This window comes from Sylvia atricapilla, chromosome 10, assembly GCF_009819655.1.
Source record: "Sylvia atricapilla isolate bSylAtr1 chromosome 10, bSylAtr1.pri, whole genome shotgun sequence".
Taxonomy (NCBI): domain Eukaryota; kingdom Metazoa; phylum Chordata; class Aves; order Passeriformes; family Sylviidae; genus Sylvia; species Sylvia atricapilla.
The window spans coordinates 16721141-16736857 of record NC_089149.1 but is presented as its reverse complement, the minus strand read 5'-3'; the positions used below and the strand labels follow the sequence as shown (position 1 = coordinate 16736857).

Genomic DNA, 15717 nt, shown 5'->3' with positions numbered 1-15717 from the left:
GTGGGATGGAACCAAGCCCCCAAACAAGCCCTTAGGCACTGGTGCCAGCGCTGCACTGGGGGACCCCTGAGGGCTGGGGAGCCCCATTGCCACAGGAGGCTGAACCCTCTCCTCCCTCTGTGTGTGTAGCCGTGGTTGCCTGCATGGAATGGTGTCCGTAGCGTAGCGCGTGTTGCCGTGTACACCTGGACTGCTGTGGGCTTGCCTCCAATAAAGATGGAAATGAACTCCTCAGCTGCTCCTGGGGCTGATTCCTGGCCAGGTGTGTCATCCCCACCTCTGGGGACTAAAAGAGAGGGTGCCCACTCCAGGATGAAGCCGGGGCTGAAGGGGTGCTGGCGGCAGCAGCAGCACGATGGAGTGGTGCTCAGTGGGAGATGCATCCGGCTAAATTTGGAGCCTGCGAATTTTTTTTTTTTTTTTTTTTTCATCAGTGGGGTCTAAATTTAGCAGGCACTGGTCACCATCCCCCTCTCCCAGCCCTGGCTCTCCAGGGGTCTCGGCTCTTCCTGTGACCTCCCACCCACCTGTCCCATGGATGTGCTCGGCCTCATCATCTCTCCGTGTCCCAGGGGTGCTGAGCAGCCCCCAGACGGTGCAGATCTGCAGCTGACCTGGGCTGCCCATTGTGCCCCCCAGCTCTGCGGAGACCCCGCTCATCCCCGCTGCCCGCAGCGCTCCCCGGCCCGGGTTTTGTCACCCTCCCGCCCGTGTGTCATGTGCTAATTTTACCTGCAGTGATTTAATCCTGGTCGCTTTTGTGCCGAGGGGAAGTGAGAGCACGAGTGCCTGTAGGGCCCCCCGGGAGCTCCGAGCAGCAAGGACACCCCGTGCCCTCTGTGCTTCCTGCCCCCAGCACGGGGCTTGTCCCAGCAGCCCCCCCCCCCCCCCCATCATTCCACCTGGGACACGATGCCAAGATGAGCTACCTGCCATGACCACCCTGGGGGGTGGAGGTGGCTCTGGAGGACTCTGAGAGCTCATTAGTAACCCAGCATCGACAGAGGAGTTCCTACCAGCAGCCCAAAGGCATGCTGGGCAGCTCGCCCAGGACACTGACAAACCCATGACCTGAGGATTTCAAGCTGGCCGGGACATCTCTGTACCGACAGGCTTCCTAATCCCTGGGCAGCTTCCCAGGATCCAAGCAGAAGGTTCCTCTCCTTCCTGAGCTGAGATGTGCAGTATGTAACCAAACACCTTGTTTTTGCCTTCTCCAGCAATAACTTCCTAGTCTCCCTCCACAAGAATGTTAGGCCTCCACGCAGCCCATTTGTCTTGTGGTCTTGTGCAGACTGCTGTGTCCTCCCTGAGCAGCCACTTCCAGCTCCCCATGGCAGGTCTCATCCCCTCGTTACTGATAGGGAAACTGAGGCACTTAGCAGGGAAATGCCGCAGTGTGGGGGGGTGGGCTGGCAGGCAGCCAGCAGCACCATTCTGTCCTGAATTCCTTCCCAAACCTCTGGGACGTTTGTGGTGTGTGTGTCCATGAATCTGCTTGGAGGGATCCCTGGCTCCAAAGCCCTTGCAGGTGGGAACAATTTTTCCCCTGCCCCTTTTTAAAAGGCAACCCTGGTTCCAGGGCGCCTGCAGGGAAAGGCTGCCGAAATCAGTACTCAGGCAGCGGTGAGCCTGAGTTAGGTGGCAGGGGGTCCCGTGCGACGCTGCCTTGCTCGTGTGAAACCACTTCCCCAGAGTGCAGAGGGGACCCCACAGCCTGTGAGGCCCGAGGTCCACACCCATCTGCATGCCTTGCCGTGCGGCAGGTTCCTGCGCACGGACCCGCTCCTTCCGCGCCACCTTGGACCCGCTCCTGAGGGCTGTCCCCCCAAACTCTTCGACCCCCCAAAGGTCGCCCGATAAACCCCCATCCCCGCTCCTGCCAAGGGCCGCGGCCCCTTTAAATCCTGCGCTGCCCCGGCCCCTCCCGTCAGTCTTTCCCCCCCTCCTATTTTTTTATGAATGAAAAACGTTCCGGGCGGAGCCAGGCAAATCCCGGCTCTCCCATTGGTCGCCTCCGCCTCCGCCCACTCAGCCGGTCTCAATGGTGCTCGGCGGCGCGGCGCGCGGGCGGGCGCGGGCCGCCCTTACAGCCAATCAGACGGCGCGGGCGGCGGAGCGACGGCACCCGATTGGCCAGCGCGGAGGGTAAACAAGCGGCGCGGCGCGGGGCGGGGCGCGGCGGAGGCCGCTGCTTCGGGGGTTGCGGGCCGGCGCAGAGCGGCAGCGCGGTGCCCGGGCTCGGAGAGGCGCCGCTCCATCCCCGGCCTCGCTCCCGCTTCGGCCCGCCGCCGCTCAGGCTGCGGCGCCCCGGCCGGGTACGTGGGGGGCCGGCGGCGCGGCGCGGCGCGGCCGGGGCCCGGGCTCGGGGCGGGGGCGGTGTTTATGAATGGCGCGGGCCGCGCGGTGTGAATGGCGGGGGGGCGCGCGCGAGCTCGAGTGCGCGCTCGGGGGAGAAGCGGGCGGGGGGGGGGGCGGAGTTTATGAATGGGGCGCGCGGGGCGGCGTGGGAACGAGCCCGGCTGCGGCGCGGGGAGGGGCGGGGGAGGGAGAAGGGAAGACGAGGCGAGGAGAAGCGCAGCACGGCCCGCCCCGCTGCCTCCTCCCGATCCCGCGGCGCGTGATGTCACGGCCGTTTCTATAGGAATTGGGTGACATCACGAGCCGGGGGGCTGCGACCCGCCTCGGCAGGAGCGGGCCGGCTCCCCGGGGAGGCGTGGCGGTCGCGCACCCGCACCGAGCCGGCCCCGGGGGTGGCGGGGGCCAGGCTCTGACCCCTCCCCCTCGCCGTCCCCTCCAAGCCCCAGCCGCGCACCTGCCGGAGCCCGGGCGGGATCCCCCCTTCCCGGGCCGGCGTCGATGCTGAGCGGGCCGGGGGCACTGCCCGCTTCGCCCGCACCATGGACGGCTTCTACGACCAGCAGGTTCCCTTCATGGGCCCCGGGGTAAGTTTGCCCGCCCTGATCCCTGTCGACGCCTTCCTCCCCGAGCTTGGGGGCACCCTTTACCCATCCTTGAGAGTGCCCCTCCTGTCCTTGGGGGCACCCCCGGCCTCGGGGGCTGCCACCCTCGTGGGCAGCTGTCACCCCGTTCCTTGCAGAAGTCCTGCACAGAGGAGGGCCGAGGCCGGCCGGGGTCCGATAGGAAAAGGAAATTTTTGGAGACCGACCTGGCCCATGACTCGGAAGGTAGGCAGGGCTGGCCCGGGCAGCCTCATGGTCCCGTTCGTTGTTTAAAAAAATAATTCTGCAAATAATGGCAGTTTTATTTATTCTTCTATGGAGCGCTTAAGTCTTTCACTCTGTTCCAGAGCTCTTCCAGGATCTCAGCCAGCTCCAAGAGGCCTGGCTAGCTGAAGGCAAGTCTTCACCTCTGCCTTTTGCCATGTAAAATCTCTCAGCGAGTATCTTTTTGAGAACTGAAAACGCCATAAACCCACTTTCTCTATTTGTTTTTTTTAGCTCAGGTCCCCGATGACGAACAATTTGTCCCAGATTTCCAGTCTGACAATTGTAAGTGATTGTTCCGGGTTTGTGTTCTCCAGGGATAGATGTTTGGGTGCCTGTGCAAACATTTGCACTGGGTTTGGAGTTGCTTCCTTGGGAAAGCTATTGTTCCTGGGGCTGAAACGTGAAATCACGGGCTTTTGGGGGAAAGCACGTGCAGTTTGGGTTCGTTGAGACGAAATGTGCAATGTCCTGTCTTTTTTTAGTTGGGAAAATTATGGTCAAATGCATGGAAATATCTCTGAACTCCTATCTCTGGTTTCCTCTGAGACGTGATGCTTGCTCGTAGTGAGGTGGATTCGCTTCTAAATACTCCTTTTCCTTTTCAAGTGGAAGAGATAACCCGTGCTGGGCTGCTTGGTTAGCCACAATCTCTGCAGTTTCTAGAGCTCTTTAGAGTCCCGGCCCAGCGCTGTTGGCAAGAGCGAGCCAGAGCGGTGAAACTTGAGCCGCTTTGAGCAGCGTTAATCACTGGCAAAGCGAACGTCTATAAAAGGAGGCCAGTGAAAATGCAGTCCCTCGTGAATTGCATAAGAGCAGGAGTTGGTTCTGAGCCGTGCTGTGTTGCCAGAGAGGGTTAGTGGCGAGGGCAGGGGCCGGCGAGCGGGGCTTTGCGCAGCTCCGGGCGTCGAAGGGTCGCTTTGGAGGAGGCCGGGGGCGGACTCAGGATGTTTGGAGTTGTTACCTGGCAAACACAAGTAGGAGCTTGGTGTCGGTGGCTGGGTTTTGCTGCTGAGCCAGGCAGCTACGGAACTCGGAAGGGAATCAAGTTTAGCCTGCAGTCGAACAGATCTTTCATTCCAGCTTTGTCACAGCATGCAGCGGGGTATCTCCTCCGACAGCAAATGTATGTTAATTATTGCTCCGTGCTTGCTTCGGAGTGGGAAACTTGCCATTAAGCCGGTCCAGACAGCCCAAGTTTCAGATGTGTTTTTTTTCCCCGTCTCCCCTGAGATAAAAGCCGAGCCTGGAGTCAGAAACACAACGGTCTGTTGACATCCTCAGCACAGCCCAGCATCTCTTGCTCGGAGCAGTAGAAACTGCAGTGTGTGTGGGAGGGTGGCCCTTGAAGCTGAGGCTGTTGCCAGTGCCTTTTGGCAGTCTCTTTTTCCTTGTAACCTGAAGAGCTCAGAGAGGAGAGACAAACTTTTCTGGGTGATGCAGGAAAAAGAGGAGAAGAAAAAGGCGTTTATTTGGTCAGGGCTCCTAAAACGTTCTGATCTGCTCAGAACCTGGTGGACCTGGTGTTGAAACGACTTTGTCACTTGAAAAATCTGCCTGCGTGACTGCCTCCAGCAATAACCTTCCTTAACTTTTCTGGGGAGAGAAAGCAAAGATTTCTTTTGCTACTGCAGTGCTGGCTGTGGGGGGGACTCAGACTGAGGCAGAGGGGAATGGGAAGCCCAACTCTTGCATCCCTGCACTCGAGAGAGTTTACAGAGGAGAGAAACTCCAGTTTTGAACCATGTGCCACGTAGAAGGGGAGAGAAGGATGTCTCTGGTGCAGCTGTGCTCTGCACCCAGCTTTCACTAGCAGGGACATGCTGTCTTCCTGGGCTGGCAGTCACCCTGGAGTTCATCCATTGGCTTCTGGGGAAAGGTAAATTCCCTCCTTAGTCCCTGCGGATGTTTGTTGGACTCTGTTTCTGCAGTCATGTGGCTCCACACCTTTTCCCTGAGGAAACTGCTGCTCTCTTGTCCTGAGCAAACTCAATCTTGTGCCCCATCCTGCATTCCCAGGGCCAAGCTTCCTTGGCACAGCAGCAAAAAGGGACAAACCAGGGTCAGTTTGGACCCCACTGCAATGGGGAGCATTGTCACATGTGCCACATGGAGTCTTGGAGATGCTCAGAACTGCAGCATCTTACTAAAACCCCCTCATAGCTGCCTGCATCTCTGCTACTGCCCACTCCCTGTTCCCAATTCCATAGCCAAGGTCCCTGGCAGACAGGGCTGGAGGCTTGGTAGTAAAATAATCTGGAGGGCAGTGGGTTGCTGTGGTGGGGGAAAAAAAAATCTCACTATAAGGAAAGCAAGGCTACTCCAGATGAGGGATGCATTGTTCTTACTGCCCTTGACCAAGTGGCAAGAGGCCAGATTCAGTGCTTACAAGTTGCCCAGGGAAGTGGTGGATCCTTCCAGGAGAGCAAGGAGGCTGTGGTGATTCCACAGAGCTCACACCATGCTGGCTCTCCCACTGCACCCCTGGCTGGCCATGGGTGTAGTCCTGTGGCCAAGGGTGTTATGCCTCCACTGATGGTTTAAGTACCGGGGAAATGATGGGGCCATGCTGAGGAGTTCAAGCACCACAAGAAGTGATTTTTTTTTTTTTTTCCCCAGTGTACCAGGCAGTGCTTGGCAACAGCCACAGGCAGGGCACAGAGCTTCTTACACACCAAAATGAATGAGGGAGGTTTGTTTGTGAGGAAGAGTTGTTTAAACAAAGGAAAGTAGGATGCTGGCTTCTATTTCTGACTCCTCTCCTGGTGTGACCTTGGGTGCGTCCTGCAGTGCCAGGGGATGGAGGGGCAGGCACAGAGCTCAGCTCCCAAGGGACAGCTTGAGTGGGTGCCAGTGTCCCTGGGCTGGAAGTCGTAGTTTGGTTGCCTTCCCCTTGGCTCACTGAGTGCTCTCCAAGCTTAGTCTCATGAAGGTTCAGTCATGCTGATGGGTGGGAATAACCTGCCCTGTCCTCCACCAAGGGATTCATTGGGAATTCAAGGCCTCAAGTGGGTTTGTGGTGTCACCCTTTTCCATGGGAGGTATCTGATGGTTGGCATTAGGGGCATTTCCAGTTCGACTGCTTTTATGGCACTTGGGAGGGTTTGCCTGAGCCTCCCCTCCTGGCTGGGCACGGCAGTGGTATGTGTGGCTGGTCCCTTGCCCCAGGGCCCTTCCATCTCTGGTGGCTAAAACAGCCCAGGGGGGCTGCCAGGCACCCATGGGTGTCCTCACTGCTGCTGTGGCTCAGCCTTGGCATGGATCTGCCGATGCATCTTCTCCAGCCCCATCTGTAGTTGAGCTGCTCCCTCTGGCTATTTTTTTTTTTTTTTTTTTTAGCTTTTAATTATAGTGCAGGGGCAGGACCGGAAAGGGTAAAAGTGCTTGTGCACCCGGCGTTCCTTTGAGGTGTTGGGTGCTGGGGCAGGGCAGCTCCTCCCACCTGGCTGCTCACTGCTGGGACCCACACCCAGCTCCTTGCCCCCAAAATGCTGCCCCACTGGCCTCAGTGCCCCCCGGACTCCCCCAGCCTGGCTGGCCGTGAGCTTGGCTGAGGAGCATGTCGTGCTGAGCGGCGCTGGCCGGCCCCGCAGTGTTTGTGTAAGGAATCCAAACGTTGCACACAGTCCAGGCTTGGACAGCTGGTCTCTGTTAGGATCTTAAGGCTCATTTCCCTTTTTTTTTTGAATGGCAGTGCAAAGCTCTGGGGAAATTTTTCCTTTCTTTTTTTTTTTTCCCTCCCTCAGCCACATGAATGGAGCACTACGAAGTGTTTGTGAATGGAGGGTGGTGCCTGCGCGGGGACTGGAGGCTTTTTTTTTTTCAATGAATAACCAGACCCCATTGTACGACTGGCGGAAAAACAACTCGCTCCAACAACACGGAGCCTGTTCGGGAGAACCATGCCCGCAATAGGCAGCTGGAGCCCTTCCAAAGCCAGTTCCCCTTTGCTTTCCCATGGCTCGTGGGGTGCCTGTGCTTTGCCACTGCCATGCTTGGCCCCCTTTTAAGGCTGGAAATGCTGAGAGTGGTAAAACCTCGCTGGGGAGGGGGGAAGGAGGAGTGGGATAAATCCGGCTTGGGAGCGGGTGGAAGGCATGTGGGGGGCTGTGCTGGCTCAGCGCTGGGCTTTGTGTTTCAAATCCTTCTCGGGAAGGGGGGGGTTTATGCCCTTGGTACCAGCTGTACTGAGGCCCTTCCATGGGGGGGATGGGTAGAAAGGGGAGTCAGCAGCTCTTTAAAGGTTTTGACAAATTAGGGGAGCAGCTAATTACCTGGCAAGCTGTGAACAGTTGTCCTGGAGCTATTTGCTCCTCTCCAGTGTAGCTGGGCTGTGTTTAGGCTTCACATAAAGCTAATACTCCACTTCCGATTAGTCTTGGCTCTCCTCTGAGGCACTATTTAGGTACAGATCTCTGAGGCGCTTTCTCTTTCCTAGGGCGCCTGCTTTTAGAAATTAATTAGCTTAAGCATATATTACTCAGTTTATAATTATATATAGCTAGTGAGCTTGGGAGTGGGTGGAGAGGATTTGAGTTTAATGGGATGTTTGTCACTTGAGCCCGTACAATTGTGGGACCCTAAGACTAGATCCCATTGGACCACCTCAGCTGCGGGAAGGTGGATCCCGCTTAAAATCTCTGCAAATGCCCTGTGAGGGCGAGTTGGTTGCTGTTTATGAGGTCTTGGATCTCCAGTCTGTCAAGCCCCCTCACCCCTTGCTCCTTGTCTCGGGGAGGCAGCCACTGCCTGCTCTGCTCCACTTGCTGGGGGCTGGTGGACAGTGCATGTCTCATCTAAGGCTGTTGTCGAGCTGCCCGTGCCCCTCTCACAGCCCAGCTGGGAGCATTCCCCTTCTGAGAAAATGTCATGGGTTGCTGTGACTGTCCCACCACCCTGGCTCACTTCTCCGCCAGTGCTGGGGTCTGTCAGGGCACCGTATCACCCTGGTTCAGTTGCTGAGTGCTCCCAGGTCCCGTTCAGCACCTTACTCAAGCAAAGAGCTGATGCTTGCAGGGGTGATGTTCCCACCGCCCTCTCCCCCGTGGGTGAGCCTGTATCCTCCTCACTGTCCTTGCAGTGGTCCTGCACGCCCCACCTCCGGCCAAGATCAAGCGGGAGTTGCCCAGCCCGTCCTCGGAGCTGTCATCGTGCAGCCACGAGCAGGCTCTCTGTGCCGGCTATGGGGACAAGTGCCTCTACAACTGCTGGTAGGTAGCACGGGGACACCACTGCCTGCAGAGCCCTCGGGGGCTCTGCGCCACGCGGCTGTTGTCGCCGTCGGTGTCACCATCAGCCGCTCTCCCTCGGCAGTGCCTACGACAGGAAACCCCCCGCCGGGTTCAAGCCATTAACGCCGCCCGACACGCCGGTGTCCCCTGCACACCCCGGGGCGGCGCTGCCCGCCCCGGCCCCGGCCGTGCCCGCGGCTGCCCACGGCGCTGCCCACGGCGCTGCCCACGGCGCGGCCCCGCACGCCCTGCAGGAGCCTCGGCAGCAGCAGCCGCCCTTCGCCGTGCCGCGCCCGCCCATGCACATGCCAAAGATGATGTCTGAGAACCAATACCCAGCAGAGCACAGGTAAGGCAGCCCCCCTGGCCTGCCCAGGGAACACAGGAGTCCTCCCGGGCTTTATGGGCGTTCTTGGTGTTGGGTGGGTTGTGCCAAAGGGTGGGGGAGAAGGAGAAATGCTCCTGCCTTTGTCCCCATACTGCTGCAGTTGCGGTGGCCCAACAACATTGGTGGGCCAAATGTTGTTGCCTGTGGTCCCATGTGGCAAAACTTGCCACTTCCTACTGGGATCTTGTGGCACTTTGTCCTGCTAACAGGGAACTGCTCCTTCCAGTCCCTGAACATTGTCCCTTTTGGGAAAGGCAGGGGAGGCAGAGGCTGACTCCTGCATGCAGCAGGTTGCCTGTGTTCCAACAGGTGATGGTCCTGAGTCAGGGCTCTGCTCCCCTCATTCCCATCCACTGTAGCTCTGCCTCCCAAGCCAAGCCCTGCTGGTCTGTGGAGCTGTGACCATCTCTGTCCTGCCTATGTGCACCCTGGGCTGGGGGTGGTTCAGGGTCCAGAGCTCCCCCATGCACTATATGGCATCACCACGTGGCTGTGCTGGGAGACTCCTGTTCCCTCCTTCCTCTCCAAGCTATGGCTTCATTCCTCATCATTCCCATATCCCTGGAGGCTCTGCCAGTCCCTTCCCTCACCCTGAGTTTGCTCCTATGGGTGCTCTCAGTAGGTGGTCTGCTTGTGGCCTCCGGATGTCCTTTGCTGTGACAGCCACCGTGTCACCTCTTGTGGACACGGGGCAAGATTTGGCAGCCTGGCAAAGGCCAGGCAGTGGGGCCAAGGAAGCCCTTGGAATGTGCCTGCAGCAGGCAAGCATCCCTCCCCAGCAAAGTGGGGCTCCGTGTGACCTTCAGGCTGTGCAGAGGGCTGGCTGCGACCCCTTGGGAAGCACTGTGCCAGCACGGGGCTTGGGTTTCATTCAGGAAGGGCAGAGGGACATGGCTCGGAAATGGAGTAATCCCAGCCTGGCAGCTGGGAGAGCTCAGGTTACAAAGCCAAATGGTGCAAGGCCGGCGGAGAGGAGCCTGCACGGAGATCCAAGATCACCTTTCAAGGTGCCGGAGGACGAGGGGATGTGGCAGCACCCCCTCGAGATGGTCCCTCAGCCATGGCCACCAGCAGAAGCTGTGCTCTCAGAGCAGTGGTGGCAGCACCACGGAGCCGAAAATAGTGCTCCCTGCTGTCGAGTTCAAGGTTTAATCCCAGCTGCGCAGGCGGATTAGCAGCCGGCTGGAGCTGCGGAGTGGATTTGGCTTTGCGTAAGCGCCCACCCATGCACAGCATCTCTGGCCCCTGTCCCCCACGCCGGGGACAGATTTTCCTGGTTTACAGAGACAGGAGTGTTGAGGAGTGGATTTTTTGTTCCTTTTCTCAGTCCCCTACAGATACCTGAAGGCCAGAGTGCTTTAGTGATGGCCCATGTGTTATCCTGCTGTCCCATCTTGGGGTCCTCAGTGCTTAGAGGGGCACAGGACTTCTCAGCACCCCACTGGGTCCCCATGGGATGAGCCCCTGTGGTGGCTGTGCTTCTGAGGAACCATCCCAGCCTGCTGTGGGTGCACCCTGGGGGCGCCCCAGGATGAGGGCTGTCGGGCAGTTCTGCTTTGGGGTGGGAGCCGGCAGCAGGGCTGACCCCCGCTCCTCAGTAATGGCACGTCTTTGTCCCCCAGGTTTCAGAGGCAGCTGTCTGAGCCCTGCCACCCCTTCCCGCCGCAGGCCGGGGTCCCGGGGGACAGCCGCCCTCTCTACCACCGGCAGCTGTCGGAGCCCCTGGGCCCTGCTGCCCCCCGCCCCCCTCAGGGATTCAAGCAGGAGTACCACGACCCTCTCTACGAGCACGGCGGCCCTGGCCTGCCCGGTCCCCCTGGCCACAGCTTCCAGCCCCCCATGGGCATCAAGCAGGAGCCCCGGGACTACTGCATTGACTCAGGTGGGTGTGAGTCAGGGGACAGCCAATCTCTACACCAGTGACACTCCAAGGAACACAGTGTCTCTGCCATCAGCGTGGCAGCAGAGGCAGGGTTGAGCCTCAGGCAGTGGATGCTGTGTCACCCTGGAGCTCCCGTGGTACTGGGATGCTGCTTTGCCTTTTTCTTTCCTTCTTTTCCAAAGGCAGGGGATAGAGCAGGTGTTCACCTGATGCCAGTGGTGTGGTCAGTGCCATAACCACAGGCTGGGGTGCCCCACAGCCGCTGGTGGGTCCCCACTTTGCTCTGGCCTAGGGCCAGCTGTGATTGCTGGCTGCTGGACCCTACCAGCATCACGGAAAAATCCTCTAATCGCCTTAGGACCTAAAAATACCCCATCCTCGGGATAGAGGGTGGCACAGCCAAGCAGATGGTGGGGGGGGGAGTGCAGCAGTGCCTCCCTTCATGTGGGGCCTGTGAAAACTTGAGCTGACTTAGAGCATGCTCCAGTCTAAATTCCAGTGCCACCCCAAATCATAGTGGGTTTTTTTTCCCAATCTTGAGGGTGGATAGTGGACCAGGGAGCCTGGGGAAGGTTCCCTGACTTAGCTGCAGGACGTGCTCAGGGTAAAGAATATGCTGCCAAATCCATGGTGGCACCCACAGGGTTTATGACCTTAATGTAATTTCCTTTCCTCCTCAGAAGTGCCTAACTGCCAGTCCTCATACCTACAGGGGAATGTCTTCCCCAACAGCCATGACGGTGAGTGACTCCCCAGCTCTCCATCTCTCCTGGCCCCATCCCACCCCTCACTCGTGGTGGGCAGCATGCCCTGGGCGCCCAGAAAACACCCACAAGAGCACCACGGGGCCCGTGAGAGCTGCATGCAGCACCAGCCCCAAAAGCAGCCAGCAGCCCCTGTGGGTGTGCTGTGAGGTTACGGCAGCACTGTGTAACCTGGGATAATGTGCCTGACAGAGCTGCTCATTGGGTTCGGGAGCAGTGAGGGGGGCTCAGCCACTGAAATAGCTGGGAATTGGTCTGCTCTCAGAGCTGTGGATGGGGTCCTGGGGTGGATTCAGCCAAGCCAGGGTTTTTTGGGGTCCAGCCAGGGTAGTAGAGGGGCCCTATGCTCATGAAGGGTCTCTTCCCTGCAGGATTTTCATATGAAAAGGACACACGATTGTATTTTGATGACACATGCGTGGTACCCGAGAGGTTGGAGGGTAAGAATCTGGCCCCAGAGGAGGCCTGCAGGGGAACTGGGGCTCATGGAGGATGTGGGGATGCTGAGATCTGCTTAAAAAGCCAAGCAGTGCTGGCACGGTGCTCTTGAGAGCTGCTGAGCATCATCCCACGTGGCAACTTGGCATCACTGCCGTGCTCCATCTCTGTCCCTGACACCTACCTGCCTGCAGCACCATCCCCAGCACCTTTTCCCCTCTCCCACCCCACAGCCTGATCCTGCTCACGTGTCTTGGCACAGGGATGACCCATGTTGTTATACATGTCTGCTGCTGGAGGCACAGCCTGGGAGAAGGGCAGAGAACCAGGATGTTTACCCAGGTGTCTTTTGTGTGAGCAGGTAAAGTGAAGCAGGAGCCCACCCTGTACCGTGAGGGCCCTCCCTACCAGCGGCGTGGGTCCCTGCAGCTCTGGCAGTTCCTGGTCACCCTCCTGGATGACCCTGCCAATGCCCACTTCATCGCCTGGACCGGCCGGGGCATGGAGTTCAAGCTGATCGAGCCTGAGGAGGTATGAGAGGCTCTGCCCTGGAGCTGGGGGGTGCCTGTGGGGATGGAGGATTGGGCTGAATCTTTCCCATGCAACAGAACCTCCTTACTTGCACTTGAAGCGAGACGTGGTTCTGCTCCCCAGCCAGCTGTAAAAGTTTGCCTTGAGGATCTTCCACTGCCTCTTGGCATGGCATGTGCCGGCTCCTGAGGCTGGCAGCGGTCACCAGCCATGGTGGTGTTGCCTCTGTGCTGTGCCTTGCTGACTTCTGCTGCTCTGCCACGGCTCCCTCCTTCCCAAGCTGCTCCCATCCTGTGTTTCCAGCAGCAGCTCCACGCTGGCGCGCTGCCGTGCCGGAACCACGCGGCTCCACGGGAGGGTGACACAGAGGAAGGAGCTGTTTGGGGAGTAATTGAGAGCAGCTGTGGCCAGCACTGAGCTGCGCATTGTGGGTGATTGCCCATAATATCTCTTGCGCCATGCATGGAAATTGTAGTATTTTGAAGCAGCTCTTTTGGCAGGCTCTCCCTAATGAAATGACTTTTTATTTGGCCCCTGATCTGCCGGTGGCTGTGTGGTTGCAGCTGGAGCATTTATCATGGCAGGCGGGGAACCGCTCCCAGACCACAGTGACACCTTCGCTCCAGCTGCCCCAGCCCCCTCAAACAAGCCTCCAGCCTGCATTTCAGTTGTGATTTCCTTTGAGGATGCCTGTTGAAGCCCTGGCTGGAGCCTTGATGGCTGCCACTTCTCTCCCTGTAGGTAGCACGGCGCTGGGGCATCCAGAAGAACCGACCAGCCATGAACTACGACAAGCTCAGCCGCTCGCTGCGCTACTACTATGAGAAGGGCATCATGCAGAAGGTGAGTGACTCCACAGCAGGGTGTGACTGTCCCCTGCTGTCCCAGGGCGCAGCAGGAGAGGGATGTGGCATATATGGTGCTGCCCCAGGGCAGGGGTGATGTTCACACCTCTCACACCCTCCCTCCTTCCCGTTCCTGCAGGTCGCTGGCGAGCGGTACGTCTATAAATTCGTCTGTGACCCCGACGCCCTGTTCTCCATGGCCTATCCCGACAACCAGCGCCCTTTCCTGAAGACGGAGCCGGACTGCCCGGTGCCGGAGGAGGAGACGGTGCCGCTGACACACTTTGAGGACAGCCCGGCGTTCCTCCTGGAGAGGGATCCTTGCGGCAGCCTTCCCTACGCGGAGGGCTTCGCCTACTGACTCGGCCGGCCGGCAGAGCCATTGGCACTAGCGCATCCACCTGGGGCATACACGGTTTTCTAAAAAGAATATTTTTGCCTGTCCGTAAGGAGAGAAAAAAAAAAAAAAAAAAACAAAAACAAAACGAAACAAGCCCAACGACAAACAGCATGGGTGCACACGCAAGTTCAAGGAATTTAAAATGCCCCACATGTGTTGCCGCTGAATTCCCACCCTTCCTTTCCAAGGGCTAGTGCACAGGACTGCCCGTGGCTGGCACCTCCTGCCATGCATCAGTGTGATGATGTCTTGGGGCGCCGGGAGCCTGAAGCTGCAGGCTTGCCCCCAGGGCCGGGCTGTGTGGCTCCCGAGCCAATTGTCACGACAATCTGCTTTGCATCGAGCACAATCCGCGTAGCTGCCTTGTGTGGTGGAAAGGGCTTTGATTTGCACAGAGAGGAGGGATGCGGGGGGGCCGCCTGGGCCAGCACCCCGGGGCTGATGTGCGCAGCATCCTACCCCAACCCCGAGGAGCCTTCTGCCTTCTTCCCCAGAACCTGCCCCCATATAACCTGTTGTTCCCATAGAACCTTCTCCTGCATCCTCTCCGTGCCCTCAAATCCTCCCCAGCTCTGGCTCTGGGCCATGGGTTGCATTTTGGGGGAGGAGACCCTGACACTAACTCCCTCTTGGGTTGGTTTGTTTGGTTTGTTTTTTTTTTTTTCTCGGGATGTTTTAGGAAAATACTAAAGGTTTCTAAACTGATTTTTGTAGATTTTTTGTATTTTAAGGCAAAGCTATTTTTTGCAGCTCAGCTGCTGTCCCTGGAGCCCCCTGGGGACACCCCCATGGCTTTCCTGGTGGCAGGGGGAGCCCTCGATGCCCGTGGCTTCCTGGGATGGCTGCCGAAGGATCTGGTCCACTCCATTTCACTGCTCCAGTCCTCTTTCCCAGGGGAGCCAGGGCTGAATCCCGATACTGGCTCAGCAGTGCTCCCCCTGCTTGGCATGGCCTTGAAGCTGGACTGTAAGGTTGAGGTGGGCAGGGATAGGGGTTCCCTTCCTCGATACCCCACTTCCCTCCAGCTCCTCCCACCCCTCGCTGCACCTCCTAACACTCCTCCACCACTCATATATCCATACCTGCCTCCCGTGCACCAGGCTACATGTTTTGTTGTAAATGCTGTATAGGAATTTTTTCTCTTCTTTAGCTTCGGTTGGAGTTTTTGTTTGGGGTTCTTTTTTTGTTTTTGTTTTTGCTGGGTTTTTTTTGGGGGGGGGGTGGTGGTTTTTTTGTTGGTGTTTTTTTTTTTTGGTTTTTTTTTTTTTTTTTTTTTTTTTTTTTTCTGTTTTTTTGGGGGGGGAAGTATGAAGATTAACTCTACAACGACTTGGTTGCTCTCCCCATGGTGGCTGCAGTGGCCTGTACCCATGGGGAACATTTGGTTTTGGGAACCCCCACCTGGGGGACAGGTTTTTAACCATTTGCTTGGTGTGGCAGGTCTGCAGTGCAGAAGGAGTTAATCTGAGGACTGATTTGAAATATCTTTATTCAAGCAGGGCTATGTATCTCCTGCAAAGCTGCATTACATTCTGTACTGTGTACAATAAAGGATCTTGCTTCCTGTTCCTCCTTGACTGCCTGGGCTTGTGCTTTGCCTTTGCTGTGTTTGGCCTGGGAGGAGCCCCTGGATGTGCTTGTGGGGGACTGGAGTGGTCCAGGCTACAGCCCATCATCTGGGGCTGCAGCATGGTGTGTCTGGAGCTGGGACCAAGTCACCAAGACTGCCCTCAGGCCCCCTGCCCTCTCCCCATTTCTGGATTTGTTGCTCCTGTGTCTGGACACTGCCATGGCTTTCACAAAGCCACATCCCGTGGGATGATTCATTTGGAATGGGGGTGGCTTCTGCCCAGTACATGCAATTTAATATTGCTTCTTCCCAGTTTCTCAGTGGGTCCTCCACTCCTCTGGAACCTCAAGCACCTGCCATCAAGCAGGGCTAAAGCTGGTGGGGACCTCTCAGGAAAGAGCCCTCCACAAGCTACTGGCAGTGGTCCCCCTACTGTCTCCA

General features: G+C 57.9%; 1 protein-coding gene across 1 annotated transcript; it reads left to right on the top strand.

The window, feature by feature from the left end:
- The first annotated feature begins 2204 nt into the window (after nt 1-2204).
- ETV5 (ETS variant transcription factor 5) lies at nt 2205-14910 on the top strand. Its single transcript, XM_066326098.1, has 13 exons — nt 2205-2318; nt 2808-2945; nt 3101-3188; nt 3311-3358; nt 3462-3512; nt 8308-8437; nt 8541-8807; nt 10469-10728; nt 11409-11468; nt 11864-11932; nt 12292-12461; nt 13203-13304; nt 13446-14910. Exons 2-13 carry the CDS (start codon nt 2901-2903, stop codon nt 13665-13667), a joined length of 1512 nt encoding a protein of 503 aa, XP_066182195.1. The 5' UTR covers nt 2205-2318; nt 2808-2900; the 3' UTR covers nt 13668-14910.
- The last annotated feature ends 807 nt before the right edge of the window (nt 14911-15717 follow it).